Consider the following 23,810-nt stretch of genomic DNA (forward strand, 5'->3'; position numbering starts at 1 on the left):
ATTTTCGATGCTTCAAAAAATTCTAACTGACCCTCTGATGTCACATGGACTACTTTGATAATGTTTTTCTTACCTTTCTGGACATGGACAGTATACCGTACACACAGCTTCAATGGAGAAATCTAAAATACCTTAAACTGTGTTCCAAAAATAAACGGAGGTCTTACGGGTTTGAAACAACATGAAAGTTATTAATGACATAATTTTGCAAATTGGGCGAACTAACCCTTTAATCTGTTTTTTGTTTACAAATAGTTATAGTCAAAGGAATTGTGATTGTCCTTTAGGTTAATCATTTGAAATAGTAAAAACAATATGTTCAAACCTTTGACTACTTTCTTTAATAACTACATAACACAATACTTGTACTTTTACTTTCAGTACTTGAGTAGTAAATTTTCAAATAGACTACTTGCAATACTTAAGTACAAAAAATGTTGAATACTTTAGTACTTCTACTTAAGTGTGGTGCTTAAAGAGCACTTCAACTTCTACTCAAGTCATTTTTTTTGATAGAGCACTTGTACTTTTACTCATGTCTGGGTCTCTAGTACTTTACATCTTTGGTCATTTGGGAATACACTAGTCGAGTTGTATCTTACAAATGTTGTATCTTGATATTTAAAAGAGAGCCATTCGTTGGGGAGTCGGAATAGATTGGTCGGAGTATTCGCGCTGGAGAATCAGTGAATAGGTAGCTACCGCAAATGAACTGTTCACACTATTGGAATATACAGATGCTGGCAGCCTGTTTTAGAACGGTATATCGAACATTCGAATAGAACAGGTTCTGAATAAGAACCGACTGACTGTCAATTTCAAACCCTGCTTTAGGATGAAGGCTTGATGTGCCGTGTCTGGGTGGCAGTAGTGCTCTGCGCGCGAGGCTCTCACAGACTCATTCGTCACGGTCAGAGCCGCTTTCTGGGCGGAGAAAAAAAGAAACCCAAGTAACCCTCCAGTCGACACTCAGCAGAGCAGAGCAGAGCAGGAGCCGCAGTTCAAACCAGGGGACTCACACGGGGAATATCCTGCAGACGTGTTAAATAAAAGAAAAAAGAAGCATCTCAAACCAAGCAATCACATTATCTTTTGGATTCCCAACGGGTTTGATGTCGGCTGATCTGGTGTGAATCGTTTACCAGTTTAACTTCTGTGTTTGGGGAGAGGAGGTAGCTACATTTCAGCTATATTCGGGTCTTGTAAACGGAATGAATGACCAAGACAAAGGTTGACACCGGTTCCCCGACGCATTTTGTCTCGTCGAACGAGAAGAGGCAAAAGCAGAAAATGGAGAGCAGCACTGGAGAACAAGAGCAGCCGCAGCCGTCACAACAGCAGCCTGCGCAGCCGCTACAAGTTACCGAGAAAAAGAAAATACACCGGGCACCGTCTCCAGCAAGACCCAAGGATGGGCCCGGGTGGTCCCTCACTAAAATCCGCGGCGGTATCGGCACGCCGACGCTGAGTGTTAAACCAGGCGCCATATATTTAGGCGGCCGTGTGTCCAGACGGAGCCCGGTTACCGGGAAGGAGACAAAAACAGAGAAGAGTAAACCCACCGGCAAACCCGCGCTGTCCGCACCCGGTGCCCAGAAGAGCTGCGTGAAGTCTAATAAAAGCGGCCGGAGAAAAGTTTCGGACACCAGCATCGGATCGGATGATTTGAGTAAGGACTCCGGCTGCGCAGCGGGGAAACTCTCACCCACCGACAGCAGCTCCGAGCTCTCCGACTGCGCCTCCGAGGAGAATAAAGTCTTCACAGATGCGCTGAGCAGCGACACAGAGACCAGCAGCCACGGGGGGATCGACGGAGAGAAAGCGCCCGCGGAACACGGACTGTTGGACAAGAGTGGACAAAACAAGACCAGCGTGGAGAAAGACCGGCTCTCGCTGGGGATGGAGACCGCAGAGGGGAGCGTCTCTCCCGGCGACGAGCGCTCGCTCGCCTCGTTCGACAGCAGGATGCCCGCCAGCACGTCCTTGGCGTTCTCAGACCTGACTGAGGAATTAATGGATGGTATGCAGGAGGAATTAGTCAGGGAAATAGAGGAACTCAGGTCGGAGAATGATTATTTAAAGGTAACATATTGATAAGCCTATTATTATTATTATTGTTGTAAAATCAAAGCAGAGCTTTTGCGCAATGGCAACCACAGTTTCCACCAAAATGTCTTAGTTGCTTCATTCAGGTTTAGGCTCGACTTGATGTTATTGTCTAGTTCTTCAGAAACCATCTATTGTGTTGGTGCTTTAAACAGCCAAGAACCTACTGATCTCAAGAACATTTAAAATGCTCCAAAATAACCAGCCAAAGAAACAAACAAAAACAAAATGGCACTTAATGAAGAGGGAGGTTCTTTGCTAAGTCCTTAAAGATCTTTTACATTTTTCCAAAGTGCACAGTTAGAGTTACAACGGTAAAACTGTGATGCAATATTAGTATAAGAAGCTTTCATAATCTGTTTTATGCTTATGATCATTATTAGGCCACACTATAAAATGAAACCCACTCAATGAAAATGCCAGATTCTTGCATTTCAAAAATTAAAGTGGTACATTAATTACACTTTAGCCCACCTAGAAATTAATGACGGAATCGGGAAAATTAAGTTGAGAAATTCATAACACCAAGTAGAAATGACAGAATTTGGTGTGAGATGGAAACAAGATGGTGTATGATTATAGAAATATGTTTTTTTTCCCATGTTACCAGTCAAAATAACTGTAGTAACTATAATTTTCTGGAGGAAACCAGTCACAATGGTACACTTTTGCAGGTTAAACAGTATAATACTGTATTTCTGCCATATGTCATTATCTAAATGAAATGTCTATGTTGCTGAAACTGGAAACACTGCATTCATTCATGCTGCAAGGCATACATTTAAGATCCTTGTTTGTTTACTATCATAAGGGTTTGTAATGTCTCCAGAATTACTATGAGTCATATGTATGAGAAAAACTGATTCTTTTGTAATCTTGGTTTTCATAAACTATCAGAAAGACCATGACTAGACCAAATCTATTTCCTTTGCCATGCCTAATATAAAAGATTTAAAGAGACTAGTGGCTAGTTGCTCTTGCCCTGCATTGCTTGAGTGATGCAGCTGTTTGTACAGATGCTGCAGCAGTCAGTCAGTCCACTGCGCCCGCGTCCACTTTTCACTCCATTGTATTTCCGCGTGCTGAGCACGTGATGCGCGCTGCAGTTGTTGACCTATATATTTACTGGAGATGTGTGGCAGCACGTGGTGGCCCACTGCATCTATCAGCCTCTGAAAGCAGCATGCATTTTTTACCCGTTTGAGGTATAAATAGTTTATTTGGGTTTAGTGCAAAACTGCTTTCTAAACATGGCACTATTATGTAAGCTCTGTAGTAAAACGGTCTCGAGGAAAATCATAATGCTGCATAATACATTCGATGCAGATAGTGGTAGCATCTCACATGATCTTTCACGCTGCTCTTGATCCTGGGTCAGGAGCATCATGTGCAGTGTTTTGAGGTTGCACCAGTGGCAGCTCTGGATCGTCTACTTGTAACTAAAATGCCCAAGGTGTTTTTTGAAAAAACCTCGCTAGTCATTTCTAAAAGGATGGATTGTGTGTGTTTGAATGTCAGGATGAGATGGAGGAGCTTCGCTCGGAGATGCTGGAGATGAGGGACATGTACATGGAGGAGGATGTCTATCAGCTCCAGGAGCTCAGACAGCAGCTGGATCAGGCCAACAAGACCTGCCGCATCCTGCAGTACCGGCTCAAGAAGGCAGAGAGACGCAGCATCCGCGTGGCCCAGACCGGACAAGTGGACGGGGAGCTTATCCAAACACTGGAGCAAGACGTCAAGGTTAGAGCGGGTTACTGTGTGATATAGTAATTCAGCTGGAGTGAAGGTGGTATTACAAATGAAAGCCACCAAACATATTCTGTTAGCTGCAAATGATTGCTTGCTCAGTTGAGTTTGACTTTGTGAAAATGAAGTGTGCTTCATGGTATAAAATGTGTACTTGAAATTTTAAAATAATCTTTTTAAGAAACTGTGTTTGCGCATAATAGCCTATATAGTTTTAATGAAAAAAAAAAACCCATTTAAGTGTACTTAAGGAAAGTACACTTTCATGGTTGTTTCTTAACACATTTAAATATGCACTTTGTAATAATCTAGAAGTTTTACTTTAGAGTACATTTTAAATCATTGTTTTAATAATCTTTTGTCATGCTTTAAAGACGTACACTTATTTTGATGTTATGGCTAACATAGTAAATCACATGTGAAATACTTGATTGTCCTTTTAAATGTAGTGTGTTATTAGATTTTACAGTTGAAGTCAATATATTTTAAGTGCACTAAATTGCAACTCCATTGCAAAATGCAAATGTGCAATTACAAATATACTTTAATTCATGAAATGACATTAAAAAAGTACATTTTATTTTACCCTAATTGCTTTTTAGAATATGCAGCAAGCCAGCAACACACTTTAACCATATTGACGACAGAATAATTATGAAACTACATATAGAGTGGGTCAAAAGCACTCCTAAATTCAACTAATAGCATTTATAGTAAAATAAATGTCATCTATAATAGATTTGAATGTAATTGTAAATAACATGCAGTTAAGTGTCTGAACACAGTACATTCAATCCGTAACCAAGTATATTCTCTAAAAAAAAATTTATTACATAATAATTACTCTTTTGAAAGTATGCTAAAATGTACTTATTTTCAAAGGGTCCCTTTAATCTGAGGGACTCTCTGAATAAAGTGAATCTCATATAATTATAATGATATAAACATCTGTGGTAGACTGTAAGATCATGCTTTAGGCAGCATGTAATGCACCACACAGGCAACTGTCTCACATGGCTGAGGACACAATACTTCCTTTCTCTGGTCTATCAGCGAGAAGAGAAATAGCCATGATGTCATTCCCATCAGCACTGCCTCGCTGACTGTGTTCCTCTTTTACATGGCTGATTTGTAAAGAGTAACAGAGGGAGAAAGAGGACGGAGAGTGAGTTCCTCTGCCAAGTAAATGCTGTGGCTCTTTGTGCTACTGAGACTGAATGTGTTAGTCTTTAACAAGTCACACTGTCACATGCTTAAAGTTTTACCACTCAGGACACAGCTGGTAAGGATCAGAGGCTGCAGCACACAATCAATGTGGTGTGAAACACAGGAGGGGATGGTGTCTGCAGGAAAAACAACAACAACATCTTTAGCCTCTGCTGAATTCTTTAACTGCTGACAGGAGCCTCCTAACACAGGGTCAATTGTCTCTCCACACTACCGGCACAGCCAGGTCAGATTACACTGTTCTTCACAGCGCTTGTGCATTCAACTGCTTGAAATACTGGTTGCTATCGCTGCGACAGGCACACTAGGCTTTAAAGAGGAAGGACATTGTTTCTTTATATTCAGCTTAGCACAGCATCAAAGCATTGTGCAGATCGAAGTGCTAAGTCAGATTTTCTTGTAGCCTTACAAATAACTAATGCAACAATCAGTACTGAAATAGTTATATATATATATATATATATATATATATATATATCTATATATATATATATATATATATAAACATACAGAGGTGGGTAGTAACGAGTTATTAGGGCTGTAGCTATCGAATATTTTAGTAATCGAGTATTCTACCAAACATTCCATCGATTAATCGAGTAATCGGATAAAATGTGTTTTTGCTTAATTAAAGTGCAATATTAATTATGCAAGAGAAAATAAGACTCCTGGGTCTCCTTTTTTAGAAAAAAAAAAATTTGTATTTTTTTTTAATGCATAGAATGCAATGCTTACATCAAAAATAAACATTTAATTATTGCCCATTGTTTCTCTGTCTGTACTTGTACTGTGAATAATGACAATAAAGTTGACAGATGAATGAAGTGCATTTAAGTGCCATTCAGTTGGAGTTTTAAATAAAGCATTTTCTGAGATGCACATTAAACACATAAAACATTAATTAAATTTATCTTTTAACTACTGAAAATTAACTTAACTTTTTGGTAAACAAAGGGGGTTTACTATTAAAAATAAAACATGGAAGAAATGTTGTGTGATTAAACCTTAAAAAAAAAAGTTTCATTATTTTTTTTTTAGTAGTAGTAGGCTATGTACATTCTGCTGAACAATACTCTTTAACCGGACTTTTATTTTGACGGGTTGACGTACCTTTACAGTTCTGTGTATGTGATGTGCTAGTTTTACTTAAATCAAACGGTCAAATGCTCATGAAGTGACTGTTAGAGCAGTTCTGGAGATGTTGTTCATGTGTTCACGTCTTATTTAGTGAGACAGCAGATGCTGAAATCACCGGAGCGTCACGCGCGCTTCCGTGTGTTTAATGAATGAAGACGCGCTTCTGCTCCATTCATTAACAGAGACATGCAGAACATGCAGGATTCGTATTTAAACAGACTGTTCTGGCTTAATATTTACAGATATTAGTCCAAATCGTGATTTGATGTAAGTGCAATGAGCTATTTTTTGATTAATTCATTCAAAATTTGGCAAATTCCGTGCCATTCCGCGTTAAACTGTAAATTCCGTTTTTATGACTGGATTCCGCGATTCCCTCCGCGTTTCCCTCCGCGTTTTGAAATCATAGGGCCCTAGTTGTAGTATGCCAGCTGTATCTTGCAATGGACACACCCCACGACGGTCTCTTTACGTTTTCCCGTGCCCTCAAATCAAAACACTGCTGACTCCTTGCAGTATGCAATGTTGGCCGCAGCCCTTGTGTCTCCTTCCACTTTGTGGGTGACGTAAACGCATTGTCACATTAAAAAAATCATTGCGAAAGAACCTGACGTGAGATTTAAAATAAATTAAAAGAGGCTTCGAGGCAGAGGAATTTGCCTCGATCATTTTTTGTAATCGAGTTACTCGAGGAATCGTTTCAGTCCTACGAGTTACATTTACTTCGTTGCATTTACTTGAGTAATATTTTGGGGTAACTAATACTTTTTGGAGTATATTTAAAGATGGGTACTTTTACTCTTACTTGAGTAATGTTTTTTGGGAAAAATCTGCACTTTTACTTCGTTACATTGTGCGACGCTCCTCTCCTTACTTTATCTTAATGCAATAAATGTTATAAACGCTTCAGCGAATGATTCATTCTTTTGAGTCAATTCTGTTCAAAGGCTTGATCAAACCAATTGGCAAATGAGTGAATTGGTTCATGAATCAGTTTGAATGATTCGTTCAGTTCCCTGCCGCACGCGCTGAACATTTAAGAACATCAGCAGCGTTGAAAACGTGGCTATGGAACTGCACTGAATTGAAAGCAAATCTGGAAAGGCTATTATTTGCTAGCGATGGAGATCCTTATTAGATGAACACAGCGTGTGCTGTCTACTGTTTAACAGGTAATAACTTGGACTACATTCGATTACAGTACACAATACCACTGTGACATTAGTTTGTTGTACTTGTGTGGCTTATAACAGAGGGGAGTCAAGTTGAATGCAGCTTCCAAAAGACAAAAAATAGCCGATTAAGATTTTATTTATTTTAATACAATCACACCGGTGCGAGTACGTTCAGTCATATCATCAGCTGCTAAATTCAGATCTGTGATCGCTGGCTGGTGCTGAGCCAGAGATAGATGCGTTTTTACAGCGCTGCGCATTATAACCAATCACACAAGATTCTGTTGAGGTTTTGAATGCAATGGCCAATCAAAGGAGTTCAGATGAGTCATCGCTAAAATGCCGGTGCTTCCTTCACTCGCTCGCTGACTGAATACTTCTTCCTGCGAATTCTCTCGTCAGAAACAACAAAGTGCAATGTGTGTACGAATCTATAATTAAGATATTGATTTCACAGTGTTAACAGTTTCAGTGATTTTAATGGGAGTTTCTGAGAGTGATTGAACTCTAGACTGTCAGTGAAAATGATCTTTAATAATGTAAATGTTATTTGCTCTCTTTCTGAACAATGAAAGATTAGTAGCAATTTTTATATCACATTAACTTTCAATGTTAAATTCACATTAAATATAAAGTCAGTCGTATTAAAAATGTTATGGCATGACACCTATATCTGTTACTTAAGTAAACAGACAGGGTTTTTTAAATGACATCTTTTTTATGAATGAAGGCCAGTATTACTGATATTAATACAGCTACTGATTTTTTTTTTTTTTTTTACATTTATTATTAGGCTTCAAAAATATAACAGTTTTTAATTTAAGTAAACTTAAAACAATGCTAACATAAACCCATAATAAATGTCATGTTTACTCCTGCCCTTCCTGTCTTAACAGTTAGGAAATATACAGAAATTTAATAAAGTTATCAAAGTTATATGCAGTCTGCACTGCATAAACTATAAATTAAATAGTTAATCCTTATTAAAGCTACAAAAGTTATTTAGTCAAGAGCAGCGAGTCATTTTCTCTGTTCCCTTTGTTCTTTAACTTTACTGACAGGAAGCTTTATTGGCTGCTGTCCCTTTAAGAGCAGACAGACACGCAGATCTCACCGTTTATATACTGTCTATGGATCTCGCCTCATTCTCTCACAACTCTTTTTGTTCATTTTAGACTTTATATAAATCATTTAAGATTGCTCTTATGAGGATAATCGACAAAACTGGCACTTTGGGATGTTTATTGTTAGTTCAAGAACTGGATTCTGGTGCCCTGTCTATGCATTGTGTGTGTGTGTGTGTGTGTGTGTACGTGTGTATGTGTCACATAAGGGCATTCACAGACAGCGCATTCTCTTTTGTCTTGCCGCGCTTGAAATGTTTAAAAGCATTTAAATGAATAAGAGCGTGATCATATAATGTAAAGCTAGCCAACGGATGGCAGAAAATACGGATGCTGCGTTAATTGCGTTAAATATTTTGACACGTTAAACCAGACAAAAATTAATCGCATGCGTTAACGCGTTAACGTTGACAGCACTAATATATATATATATATATGTATGCATATGATAGTCATATTTTAATTGCATTTTTATATAAACTTTTGTTATAATTATATTTCTACTACAATTAGTTGTTGCAATACAAACAACTATAGTATTTGTTTATTATTGCTCGTAATAAACTTTCTTAACATATTTATTTAAACATACATTAAATAATGTCGACAATAACAAGTAAAAATTTAAAGAAAATATAATAGTGCATATATTTAGCCAGATGCTCCTCTGTCTGGTTGTGTATTCAAGTATTCAAGAGAGCTATGTAATTAACATGCATTTAAAATAATACAAATTAATGATGACAAATGAATCATTTGTTTTGAAAATTCAAATTCATCATCTCAAAATGACAGAATATCTGCTGATCAATCAGTCTGGCCATAATGTTTTATATGTTTGAAATAAAACCCTTGTTTTCTGTGAACCCTCTGGGGCTCAGATGTTAAAGCACATGACCATGGATCAGTTATTGTTCGGTATTTACCTTATGAATGAACCCCATTCAGAGGTTAGTGATATTCTGACCAAGAGGCTGTGCAAAACAAATATTTTCCTCCCTGGACTCGAGTTTCCCATGTTTGACTTCTTCCCATCTCTCTCGGGATGAAGGGGGAAGGGTGATGTCATGGTCAGGAGGGGGTGGGGGTGAAAAGGGTTGATGGAGGATGTGAATGTTTGTAAGATCCCTGCACCATTTCCTGCTCTCTGAAGCACTGGCCTCATTTCTCATCCAATGAGAGCAACGTCTCCCAGATCTGTCAGGGGAAGGACAGAAAACAGCTTCACACCTTCTCATCAGCTGCTGTGGCTTGTGAAATTGGCTTCGGAGTTATCCATCTGAGCTTATCCAGCCATGTGCTCATGCAAAACATCAGCTGAGAAACAGAGAGATTGATTACAGATATAGGAAGCAAAAATCAGGAAGTTCTGATACACTAGTAGTGCGTCTAACTGAATCACTCATATTATAATCTAGTGCTTGTATTATACAGTTTGCAGAGTAGTTTTTTGCTTGTTGACAGATATTTAAAATGGAATGCCATGAAAATTTCAGTTTTTGCACTCCCAGTCCAAAAGGAGGATGCAGATGTTTAAGTCTCCTGCTTCTCAAAATGTTCTTCTGAAAGAAAAAGACTAGTTATTTTTGAGTTTCATAACAGATCTCAACAATTTCTCAAACTGAAACTGTTCAGATTTGCTAAGAAAAAAGTGATGGTGACGTTGACGTCATGTGACATCATGTTTAGCTTTTTATTTCTAGTGATTTGTATATTTTTATAAGTTGTGCTCATTTGTGAAGATTATCACGATAAAGAAAACGTAAAAATCGTAACCCTTTGAGCTTATTTTCTGCAATAATCCAATGGCAATCCTATTGGAGTGTATTGAAACCCACAAAAATACATAATTGCTGCAGCATTCGATAAGCACCAAGGTGCATATGCAAGATGTCCATAAGGAGAACACACAGTTAAAAAAAAGGGCTGCACATGCATATTGCATACTGCATGCATACTGTGCTGATGATGAAATGTATGCCACATGCACTGTATGTATAACCTAGCATATGCACAAAATTTTACATCTAAAATATACTTCATAATGAGACCTGCATTGAGTCTCCTGAGCTATAAAAGAGCAGAAAAAAATAATTCTCTGGTCAGAAAGAGAATAATAAAGAGGAAGTGAGGGTGACAGATGAAAATACGGTTTGGTCATTTTGGCCTTCGCCTTTTCAGATATCAGCTTAGCAGCAGCATCCTGGATATAAGAGGAGAGAAAGAGACACACAGTAATGAATATACCTCCTCACTCTGTAGCTGCCTTGGTCCACTCGTGGTCGAGTGACTCGAGTTGCATTATCATCTACTGTATGTGAGGAGTGCACATGCATTATCAGCCATGTGCTGCACTCACACGTCAAACTGCTATGCAGCAAGACAAAGCCCTGCTTTAAATACCAGATCCTAAGCTGAGATGAAACTAGAGGTGGCACATTTGAGATAACTAGGGTCTCTTTTCTTAAATAAAAAATTTAGAAGTAGGAGACTTAGGCTAAAGTTTCCTTTTACTTGCCCTCACTGAATATCCAGTTTCACTCAGAAATGCATCACATTATGTAAGTAAAATGGTTAGCAAATGCCATTTTATCTTGACTCCATTACTCTATTGCAGGATTTGTACAATGCATTCAAGTAACATATGGCTGGAAGCTGTATTTAAAGTGTCAGACCATTTAAAAATGTAGAGAAACCGTGTTAATGGGTTTCTTTCAACACAACAGTATTTGGTGCCCTTGGACTGTCTTCATGTGGCTCATCTGAGCGGCATGTGTGCTTCGAGGTTAACCAAAGGGCAGCTTGTTTTTTTTCTAAGCTTGATAAGGTTGAGTTTATAGTGTGAATGTGCCCGGGCTTCTGTCCCGCAGATGCAACCAGATACAGATCTGGAGGGAAGTCATTTAAAACGACCATTTGCACAGCAGAGAGGCGGAGCAATCCTGGAAAGCAGGATAAGAGAGGAATGAAGCACACACATAATCAAACCCAAAGAGTCATTTAGATGTGTGACCAAGTTCTGCTGACAAGCAGTCATGGCCACATGCAAATGAGCCATAAATGGTCTTTTTGATGGGTCATTACACTCCTTTGATTTCTCAGTTTCTCAGATATGGCAGCTTTTTCCACATCAGGCTGTGGTGAGAGGGGTGGACAACAAAGCACCTAAACACACACACACTCACGAAAGACATTGCAGTGCTTCACTACCCCTGTCCCTGTGGATCTAGAGGTGTCTGTCTCCTTTTGCATGTAAAAATGACGAAGGGCTGTGACATTATTGTCAGACAAAGGCAGGTGGGTGGTGTCCAGACAGAAAGGAGGGAGGAGTGAATGCAAATAATCTGGGACCAACAGACACTTATGGAGCTCTGATAATTAAAGCTTTTGTGTGACAATACAGACACACACTTACCATAAGACCCTGGGCCTGTGGTTTAGAAAAACATTTTAAACTAAATCATGAATGGCTGTTTGACCATACAAAGACTATATAAAAACTTTTGTTATAGTAACATGAAAAAACTTAAAGTTGTGGTTGCTGGAACTTTATTGTAAAAAACAGAGTGAATAAAAAAATTTTCAGGCTTTAATTATGATGTTTTGATAACTGTATATTTTACAGTTAATACCTGAATATGTCTTTGATATTTGAATAAATAATCAATTGGATATTTCCTTAAAAATTTCATTTTATTACATTTAATTAAAAAGGTTTTTTTAGGAACTGTGACAAAACACCATCAGAGGAACTCACATGACACTTATAATGCAGTAAACCTTAACTAAAACTAAAATACAAAATTGCATAATTAATAACAAAAATAGGAAGCAAATAAATGTTATGGGCCACACATAAACTTCTGGGAATATCCTATTACTGTTGATCAGTAAATAGTCAATATGTCAATAAATAGTTAATATTTAAAATGTTAATAATATTATATACAGTATAGTACTAGTACATAGCCTTTATATTTTAAATAAAATTTTACAATTTGTACCAAATGCGGTGAACATTTTTTTTTTTTATTATTGTACATTTTTTTAAGGGTTTTTTTAATGACTAATATTGCATGTCCTATATAAAGCCACATCAAAACAGCAATCATCATTTATAATACCATAGCACAGCATTTTGGAAAAAAATAGCATTTACTGAAAGCATTGTTAAGCTGATTTGAAAACAGCTACTGTAACTAAATGTGGTTAAGTTAGAAGTTATGCCGCTTTTAGTAAGTTTCTTCCGCAACACTGACAGATAGACAGGTGTTTATAGCTCCTGACAAAGAGAAATTGAAGAAAAGACAGAGAGGCTGTTGGTGAGATAAAGGAAAGAATGAGAAATGGAGGGATCTGATATGAATTAGAGCGTGGTGTTGGTACAGAGGAGCATTGTGGGTACCCAGCTGCACTTTGGCTGTGGTTCAGACACGCAGAGAAGAGAAAGCCCTCCCTCACAAACAGGGACTGTACTTCTAGCCCTTCGCAATCCTCATTTAGCCCATTCAGTGGCTGGAGATCTCTCTTTTACTCATTCCTCTCACACAAACCTACATCCTCCCTTTATATGTGCCCTGTAGAAACATAACAAAATTGTCAGTAATGAAAAATAGTCTTGTGTTGCTAAAATGCTCCAAACACCAGTATGAGTGTCTGTGGTAGAGATGGGTCTTTGTTTGCACAAACACAGATAATTGCCTCCTTAAGAAGGTACTGCAGCTTTATGACCAACCACTTTTAATGAGCTTTCCTCTACCCTCATGAATTATAGACTCATGAACCAGCCATCTTCAATACTTTTCACTGGCAAAGCTAAGAGTGAAAAAAGAAGAAAGTATTTTATGATAGGATTAATTACTACAGTGTGCAATATTTAATATTACACTGAACACATTTTCTGTATTTACCAGAATTAAGTGAACTATGTTTATAACCATTTCTGTAATTTTTGCCTCGTTCACCATCTCTCATTATTTTTCACTAAGCTTGTCTTTGTAGGCTGCTCACAGGATAGCTTTTTTCAAAGAATATTTTGATGCTCCCCTCATAAAAACTGTTGTGGTTGTTTTAGGTGGCAAAAGACGTGTCCATCCGTCTGCACAATGAGCTGGACGCTGTGGAGAAGAAGAGATCTCGTCTGGAGCAGGAGAACGAAGAGCTGAGGGTGAAACTACAGGATCTGGAGGTGGCCAAGCAGGTCCTGCAAGCAGAGATGGAGAAGGCCAGAGAGGTAAGACGTGTTGAGTAGAGACCAGGTGGGCTTTAAAATGAGCTGTAGATATGACACGTATCAAATTTGTTGGAAATCCAATGAGTGGCTGTGAATTTGACCACAGTATTGTGTTGTTATGCATTATGAAACTGAAGAAAAGATACTGCTAGGGTGATCTGGGTGCTACCAGAGAATAAATATATTAAAGCATTAAAGCTTTGCAATGTGCTATTGGGCAATGCTAGGTGGTTGCTAAGGCGTTCTGGGTGGTTGCTAGGTGTTTATTTACTGGCCTAAGTGAAAAGATCCCAACTCTAAATCTCTAGGATATTGTGGTCCCTAAATATGACTCAGGTCCTTCCTTCATTGTAGATCTATGGGATTTGGGGGATTTTCTAGATTGTTTCACTGGGCAAAAACTGTTTGGTGACAAATTGCATGGTTTGAGGTAATATTCCTCATAAAAATAATGTTGATTGCCTTAGAATTCAGCACTAATAATAATAACCTAAATAAGCCATTCTTCTGCCAAATAATATATTGCATAAGCCTGTATAGATTAATATAGAATTTAAGTCACATGTCTCTGACCACAGATGTAGGCCATTTGGATTTGAAATAGTCAGTTTTTGGTGATTTTAGATGCAGTGAGGGAAATTAGTGTGAGTTCTGTAAGAAGTCACTAATTGGGGAAAAATGGCATCATTAATTAGTTTCAGATTCTCTGAAAAGGCTTCATTAAGAGCTCCAGGGAAGGTTTCTGAAGGGAAAAGTGTTTATATTGTAGTTAATTTGGCTTGGGGCACAACTCTTGATGTTGATGCTTTAGTTTAACTTGAGGTGCAGAGCTTCGCTGTGTGTGTTACGGCAGGAGCTCGGACTGATCTGTTGACTCTCTCTGTGTAAATGTCAGCTCGGGTGGATGGGGAGCACATGAATTTAGCATTAGATTTTCTCAACTGACAGTTTAACGAGGAGGAACATAAAGCATGCTCCTTGTGTTTGGCTAATTCTGTATTTTGGTAATAAATGTTTGTTTGTGTTCTGGATTATTGGCAGGATGGTCTATGTTGGCCTGCAATGTATGCTGCACATTGAAAGTGATGAATGCATTATTGTATGACACAATGGTTATTATTGGTTGGTTCACTCTTTTCTTTGAGAATCATTTTCGGGGTGTTGTATACTGCTGTGATAGTCAATGCCAGTGCTCAGATTCGCTCGGCTGCTCATCTTTTGGCTTGGCTCACAGGTTTGCTCTGCGTTCTTATTGGCTGTAAGCCCAGTGCAGGATGCGTGCCACTCTCTGTTGTTGAGTGAATCGTCGGCATAGCGGGCACTTATGGTGTACGGCGAAAGTTCCTACTCAACTGAACATCCAGAAAAGACAAGATATGGGAAGAAACGATAGATCATTACATGAAAAGTAAGATGATCTGAAGATCTGGCTGAACACGATACCTCACTCTGACATACATACACATACAAGTTAACAAAGTACAGGATGAAAGAGATGAATCAACATTTATTAGAGCAAAACCTCGATTCTGATGGTTTAATCATGGCCTTCTACAGTGAAATATTTTTGTGTAATGACAGCTGAAGTGTGTTTGTACAGAAAGAAAAATGTTTTCACGTATTTTCCAGATTAGTATTTTTCTGCAACAATGGCACACTGTATAAAATTTTTTGTAATAAAAAAAAGAAAAAAAGATTGAAGTTAAAACTTACCTACCTGGAAAACTGTTATAATACAGTGAAAAATCATAAGTGGTTTAATATCGCATAATATGTAATTTCACTGTAAAATACTGTCAAATTTGTACTTTTTACCCATAAGAATTGTGGTGAAAAACAATACATTCCCAGAATCCCTTGTGTGCAACATCACATTTGTTTTTTAATTTAATATAATTTAATGATTTTTATTTATTTATTATAATTTATAATACATTTCATTATAGTTTTTTCCCTTCTTTTCCTTCGTGTTATTTTGCCAGGGTGTTTTGCGTTGCAGAAAAATAAACACTCAAAATAAAAGCTTGCTGCTGATGTAGGCTTTTTTTAAAATCTAGATAAAACTCCACCCCAAAAGTCCTCTTTTTTCCAGTCCTACAAATGGTTTTCAATCTTCTTATACTCCATCCCTCTTTCTCAAACTCTCTCTTAATACTTCGTAACCAGTATCGATCGTTACTACAGCTGGTGTGAAGTCTCAAGGGTAATTAGGGTCACGTGTCTGCTGCTGCTGGGAGTGTAAGAGGGTGTGTTTGTGTGTTTAAGGCCTTCTGATGGTGGAGGGGCTGTTTTACAGCTGTTTAATAGGCTTCGGTACAGTAAAATGTTAGGATTAGCCCAATGTGCCTCCTAAACAGCATGTATTAATGCAATTATCCATATACAGCTTATTTGTTGATCCAGAGCCGTTCTAGACTATGCTAGAGGAAACAGTCCTATGAGGCTGATGGAATCTTTATTTGTGTTTTTCAGGAAGCTGCCATCTTTGTTTTGTTCTGAAGGGGAAACCCTGAGAAAGAAAGGAAGTGCAGGGTCACTGAAGCAGGGTTCATTAACTCCACATCAGCTGCTCTGATGGAAACACACACTAGATGTGGATTCCAGAATATTCAGAGATCTCTAAAAAGTCTTGGAGAGTTGGAGAGATGGTGTGGGATTCAGCAGGTGGTCATGTAACTCTGTTTTTTTTCAGAACTAGAGTAATGAAATGATGACCAGCTGACTCAAAGATTATTTGATGATTACAGTCATAGGTCAGTAAGCACAGTGCTATGAGCTTTTATAAGAAACCATTTTCAGATATATGCGCCTTGTCATTTCAAAGCAAATTGATTTACTTTTCTCTTACAGAGGCTTTGCCATGGTACAGTGATGGTGTTGGAAAGTATTGAATGATCACTATATTCATGTACATTGGTCTTAACATGGTACTTTGAAGATACTATTGGTACATAAATGGTCCAGTAACCCTGGAAGAATGTCACCGTACAATGATACTTTGTAGTTCTTGTTTGTGTGGTTATAGTGATGTATTTCAACTTTCCCTTTTCTGTCTATTATTATACTATTCAGTGAATTTGATTCATAAACGCACAATGAACACAGTCATAATAAAGCGAGTGTTCTCAGCCTCTGAGATATTTTTGAGTTCAGTGAAGATAAAGAAATATTTACAATATCCAGTTTTCATTGTATCTGATATTTACATTGCTGTAAATAACACAAAGAAGGAGAGTTAAAGGCAGGCACAATAGCTGTGGGTTTGTGAGGTCTTGAGGCTGGGAAGGCTTGGCAGCTGTGTTTGCCGTGTTTCTCTGTATTGTGCGGTCTGACCTGTAAAGCAGCATCAAAGCACATGGCATTCGAGGTTTGGAACACGATGGGAAAAACAGAGAATAAAAGCAAGTGAGAAACGCACACATACACACTCACACGCGTGTGACCTGGATAGGTTTATTTTCTCAAAAACCAAGTCCCTTGTGAAAAAGTAAATTGTAGCATACTTTTAAAAGAGTAACTTATTACATAAATAATATATTTGAAAAGAATATACTTAAGTGTGAACTGACTGTAATGTTTTTTGGACACATAATTGCATGTTAATTGCTATAAAATTAAAATACATTGTAGATTAAATCTATTTAAATGCAGTAAGTTGAACTTTAGAGTGCTGCACTTTAAAGTAAAGCTTCAAATCTGCAAGTACAGTTTAAATACACTTTTAAGATTTGATGTACACTAAAATGAAGCACGTTTAATACAACTAAATGCGCTTCTTTTTCACAAGGGGTATCATTTATGTTCTTAGCACAGAGTTTACTACTTGGAGTTAGGAGTTTGTCCAAATTTCTACTGAATGATTGTGAGCATGAAGAGTAATATTGAGGATGGCATTAGCAAACACCAACGTTAATATTGGAGCTGTATTCCTGTATTACAGGAAGCACAACCAACCCTTGGTTTAATCCACATACAAATACATATTCTTTCCTCGGGGAGTGAGAGATGATTTCATGCTCTAGTAAAGGTTTGCATGAAAAAATGAACATACTACACAAGACAAGCACGGCTGAAGCATGCAAAGCTCATGAACACACACATTCAGGCCTGGACGGCACTATATAGGTTAGAAAACAGCCAGATACACCTTGACCGCAAATCAGCATATTAGAATGATTACTGAATTTTGCATTATATTTAAATGTAATAATAATTAAAAAAAATACAGTAAATGAAATTTATAAAATTATGCAAAACAGCTATTTAAAATTTTTACTGTATTTATATTTAAATAAACGCATTACAAAATCTTACCAACCCCAAACATTTGAGCAGTATTGTAATTTCTAAACAAATGAGCTAAACCAAGTTTTACATTTTTTCTGGCTTGTCATACACAAGTCTACAGCCTTTATGCAAACTAAAGGCAAGAGCAGATGCCTGTGTGCATGACATCTTCTCATGTTCGCATACATGACTAGACTGATTGACTGGTGTTGTTGTTTGTCATTCATCATGTCTTCCACTTTTTCTTTTCGAGCCGTTAATGCGTAAGAGCTATTTTTGAATGTCAGATCACTAGACCCTGCGGACGTGTTGGTCAGGTTGGTAAAAAAAAGTCCTTACATGATCTGACATCAAAGTCATTGTAGTAGGATTTAGATTTGCACATTTAAATGAAAGCCATTATCTGACTTTAACCAGGGCTCTGATGTTATATGATGAACACTTATTAGTTCTGTATGTCTGTGTATGTTTGTACACATCAGACAGAGAGCTTGTTATCTCCCACTGCTTCCTCTTGAGAATTACAGGACTGAACAAATGGCACAGGCAAAACTAACAATAAGAGGATGCTGGGAGGGAGGGAGTTAGCGGCAAGCTCTTTTTAATGGAGCTCAGCACTATGCAGAACTGACAGACAAAGAAAGGGAAATGTGTGTGATTTATGTCTGGACCCTTAAGTCTGATACACATACATACAGAGACACATACAGTATAATGCAGCTAGAGGTTATTAGATTTGATAGTGACAGTGCTGCAGTGCTTGTATGTAATTATATAGCATGTCATGTATTAAGATTGTGGCTGTCGAAACCAGCTGAGATCAGCTGTTTGAAAGAAGTTTAGCATGTCGGACAAGATTAGATCTGTCAGGTTCCCTGCTGTGACAATCTTTGAAATACTGTCCAGACAAGTACATACTAAATAACCTGTTTGAATAGTTGACTTTAGTAAAAAATAATAAAAATAAAATAAAAACCCATTCATTATTGTTTAGTGCTAGTGGCATTATTTTTGAAAGTTCAAATACTTTTATTCAGCAAGAATGTATTCAATTGTTCAAAAGTGACAGTAAAAAAAATCTATAATGTTACAAAAGAGTTCTTTTTCAAATAAATGCTGTTCTTTTGAACTTTATCAAATTATCCTGATGGTTTACACTAAATATTATGCTTCATACTGCCTTTCAACATTAATAATAATAAATATATATATATTTCAAGCAGCAAATCAGCTTATTAGATTGATTTTTAAAGGATCATGTGACACTGAAGACTGGAGTAATGATGCTGAAAAGGGAATAAATTATAGTTTAAAATATATTTAAATAGAAAACAGTTATTTTAAATTGTAATAATATTTTAAAATTGTACTGTATTTTTGATTAATAACACAACAACAACAAAAACTTACTGACCCCAAACTTAAAAAAAGGTATTTTACAACCTTGCAGAAGCTTTAGAAATTTAGAAATTGTTCCCATCCACTTGTGTTTCTCAGGACTGAGGTTAAATGAATTTCATTTGCAATGCTATTGATTATGGTATAAAATCCATATTATTTAATCAAGTCATTTATATAGTCATATATCGCTGTGGCCGATATATCAGTTGATATTTGGAATTTTTTAAATACTGGCATCGTCTGATAAGTCTTTCCGTGTGGCAGAGGTCAAAACGGATTATGACACCATATTGTGCATGTATGCTTCCTCTTTAAGACAAGCCATTCAGATGTGAAGCCAGCACCTGACAGACCAAAAAAAAAAGAGAAAAGTCTGCACTAATTGTTACCTCAATTGTTTAAAATTTTAAATTTTATAATAAAAATTACATTTACACACCTAAGGATTGGGCCTATATTAACCAAAAAAGTAACTGTTTGTGCGTCCTCTACCTGGGTCCTTCTCTTAAATAAGCAAAATTTAAAACAATAAGCATATAATACAGACTGTTACTCAATATTTAATTACAGCCTCAGATGCATGATATTTTCATTTGCTACAGGCAGGATACACAAGAAGCATGTTCAACGTGGACATGCAGACGAATGTCCTGGTAATAAATATCGTGAAGAGCAACCAAATCTTTTATATGAAAAGCATTTTAGGGGGTCCCTGGCTTTTGGGACCCCAAGGCAGTCGCGGACTTTTGCCAAATGGGTAAGTCCACCCCTGAGCTGTTGCTTTGACTTTGAGTATGAGACGGATCTTATATAAAACTTTTCTTCTCACATCCAGGCTCTCGGGAACTCCACATCCTGTGAACCTCATCTGGGTCAATCAACAATCTTCCACTTTCATGACACACACACACACACACACACACACACACACACACACACACACACACACACTGAGTGCTATAGAAAAGCATGCGCATGCATTTTGCTGAATTGATTTATATAGAGCATGGATAACAGTCTTCGCTTCATTGCCTTTGCATAAGATTAACTATCAACAATCATCTGCGTCTTTACCTCACTGATCTGTTAAAGGGTTATTCATTATGGCTTGTTGGAATCCGCAGACTCTTATTATTTTAGCCTTTCAAAAATGGGAATCCTGTGGTTTAAATATAGATTCATGAGTCATCGTAAAATCTGCTTGGTTCATTACAGACAAAGCTCTTAAAATGCTTTTGAAAAAGCGCTGTGGGTGTGAAGTGTGATTGTAGTTAGGATCTTCTGTTTTAGATATAATGGCTTGAGAAGTGAGAAGAGAGTGAGATTGATTACTTAATCCCACTTTCAGTGATTCTCTTCAGCAAATTGGTTTTATTACTGCAGGCCAGTGACCTGCTCACCTTATCAATGTAATCTGCTTAGACCAATAACCTGAGGTGACATGGCCAGCAGAAACTACAGCTCTATTAGAATGGAGTATTGCTGTAGTCCTTACTACATACTGCACAGTATATATCAGATTCAAAAAAAAAAGCTGAAAGTGACCCTGGAATTAAACATTTTTGGGATTTCAATTTTTTATATTTTAATATCCGATTTATTAGTCTTTTAACGCAGGCCTAGGTATAGATACGGATAACATAAAATATGCATTGATCCAGATTTTGTTTTAAATGTAACAGTCATATTTATGCGAATACATTTAATTAAATTTTTATATATTATATATATTATATATATATATATATATAATATTTAACTGTACTTACCTTGCCAAGTAATTTCTATTTGATCCAAATCAAGTGATATTAGGTAATACTTTTTTGATGTAATAAAGCAAGTTAATTTTGATAATAATTTTTTCTACAATGCATAACTTTTTTTTTTTTTTACAGTGCGTAAAGTCATGACATAGACATATATACACACAGAAGAAAAATGCCCCATAAAACCAGCTCAATGCTGCAAATACATTGCATTGTGGCGGGATTCAGTATTACCTCCAGTTTTCTCTGCAAGTGCACAATATATAAATATATTTACTGTATGCCTTGAGTTACAGTACAACTGAAATCCTTATACCAGCATGCAAACTGATTCATCATGCTCTCATACTGAATTCATACTCCAGGTTGTTCAGCCAGTGCAGTTCAGTGGAATTTACATTTACATTTAGTCATTTTGCAGATGCTTTTATCCAAAGTGACTTAACAACAGATCCATTCAATACTAATTGAGGTGCAATGCATTTGTTGTTTTATGTACTATAGACCAGTATCTTCATTAATAGAGAAAGACCATTGATTAACAAGTCATTAAATGGTTCACAATCTAATTACATAGCTCCGGGATAAATCGTTCTGGTTTATACGACTGTGGTCTATTGAAACAGATTAACATTGAAACAATGTTGCTCCATAATGACTAAATGCTTGACCATTATAATAATCGAACAATTATTTTCCAATAGCTTGCTGCGACAGTATCTAAAACATTTCCTTTTGAGCTTTAACGGTAATCACAAAATCTAATGTAAATGTAATTAGTAATGTAAATTTCTGTAATTGTCCCTGTCTTCTGTACCCATCACCAACTCTGTAGCTGTCTCAATGACTTCTCTGCATCAGTGATCTAATTTTGTGCTTGAGATAAGTTAGTGAACCATAGAAAAAATGAAATATATAAAGTGTCTCATCAAGGGGTTTGTTAGCATTTTTAGTATGCCATAACCACACTACCTCACCCCTTGTAACATCCATTGACCCTGTCAGTGTATTTTGACCAAGCAATTTTTGGAAAGCATATCAATCAATAATTCTTCAGTCAGCATCAATGGCTCATGGATCAATGGATCATATGGCTCAAATCAGCCTGGCTGCAGAATTGAGTGCGATTTCAAATTGCCTGCTTTCATTGACATCCTTATCCAGCCAAACAATTGCCATTGAGATGAATGAGAATGCTTATGGATGGCTTTCTCCAGGACCTCCCCTCCATATCCTATGATATAGTGCTGTTGTGTTTTACTTGTCCATCATATTTTCTCCTGCTCAGACTTTCAGATTTTGCATATAGCCTCAGAACTGAGTCTGAGATGTGTTCTAGTTCAGGACCAGTACAGACTAGTCTGCTAATGCAAAAGTGAAGAATAGACCATTCAGATGTCTGCAAACCTACACACTTTACCCATATATTTTCATCAATTGTTATGCTTGTAAACTGAGGAATCTGACCTATTTCTATCTTTTCCCCAGATTCCAAAAACCTCCTCCAAATCCAACCTCCCTTTCTGAACGCCAAATGTCAATCTCAATACAAATGAGAGAACAAAGTGAGCAATGAGTGGAATGTTTGGAGAGTTTTCATCCATCAAGAGGGCATGGGTTCACAAGCTGACACACTAATGAGCGTCAAGTGCTTGCTATTCTCTCTAACAAGCACATGGGCTCCCTGATTTAATTCCTCTGATACGGGAGGACGAGATAAAAAGACAAAGAGCAGTTTATGTGGCTGTGGGGAGCTAGATGTTTTTCTCCCATCTTTCATGCAGGAAATGAGGACAGATACTCGATCTAGAGCTTTGGTGTTATCTAGAACAGGTCATAGATGAAGGGGGCAGTTCCTTCAGGCTGATTCGAAACAGGTTTATAGTCAGTTCTCATCAATATAAATGTAAAGATTTTCATATCTATGGAAAGAAATTTGATCTTTTTAACATGGTTTTTGATTCAGTTTTCTCTCAGATTACAGATAAAGAGATCCGACAGCGTTTTCTGGATGTAAAACAAACTATGACTGCTTGTGATTGCTGTGTCAGTGGTGTTAATGAGAAACAGGCTGCTGTAGTTAGATTTGATTGGCCTACACCTGGGAGCAATTACTTCATGCTCAGTACAGGTGTGATTCACCACCTCTTTCTTCTCAGTTTTTCAGTCATTAATCTTTTGAACTTCACCAAATGCAGCGTTTTAAGTGATGGCCAACTGTCAACCAGAAATTCACAGGTCTGCATCCTGTTATATTCATGAGATGGTTGAGCAGGTCTGCAGTGTTTTAATTAATGGTAAAATCTTTCAGCTGAAATAGTTGATATATGGAAACAGTGGCACTGTGGTGCAGTCGTGAAAGGATGTAAAAATGAAAGGATAATAGAAAGAAAGGGAGATGTAGTGGCGTAAATTATTTTATTTTATTTTTTTTATTTTACCTTTTCTTCTCCGGACAAGCCTTTTTCCAGATGCCCCAAACAATCGGAAAGGGGCTTCATCGGAGAATATGACTTTGCCCCAGTCCTCAGCAGTCCATTCACTATACTTTCTGCAGAAGATCAGTCTGTCCCTGATGTTTTTTTTGGAGAGAAGTGGCTTCTTT

At 37.3% G+C, this 23,810-nt stretch overlaps 1 protein-coding gene across 1 annotated transcript in view; it reads left to right on the forward strand.

Annotated features, from left to right (window-relative positions):
* Window positions 1–786: 786 nt before the first annotated feature.
* LOC132129712 (protein SOGA1-like) overlaps window positions 787–23,810 on the forward strand; it is a 46,744-nt gene continuing 23,720 nt past the window's right edge. Inside the window, exons 1-3 of the mRNA XM_059541394.1 lie at window positions 787–2,082; window positions 3,625–3,849; window positions 13,593–13,751. Coding sequence (XP_059397377.1) covers window positions 1,216–2,082; window positions 3,625–3,849; window positions 13,593–13,751 — 1,251 coding nt within the window. The 5' untranslated portion in view covers window positions 787–1,215. The remainder of the gene's footprint in view (window positions 2,083–3,624; window positions 3,850–13,592; window positions 13,752–23,810) is intronic.

Source organism: Carassius carassius, chromosome 46 (genome assembly GCF_963082965.1).
Source record: "Carassius carassius chromosome 46, fCarCar2.1, whole genome shotgun sequence".
Lineage (NCBI taxonomy): Eukaryota > Metazoa > Chordata > Actinopteri > Cypriniformes > Cyprinidae > Carassius > Carassius carassius.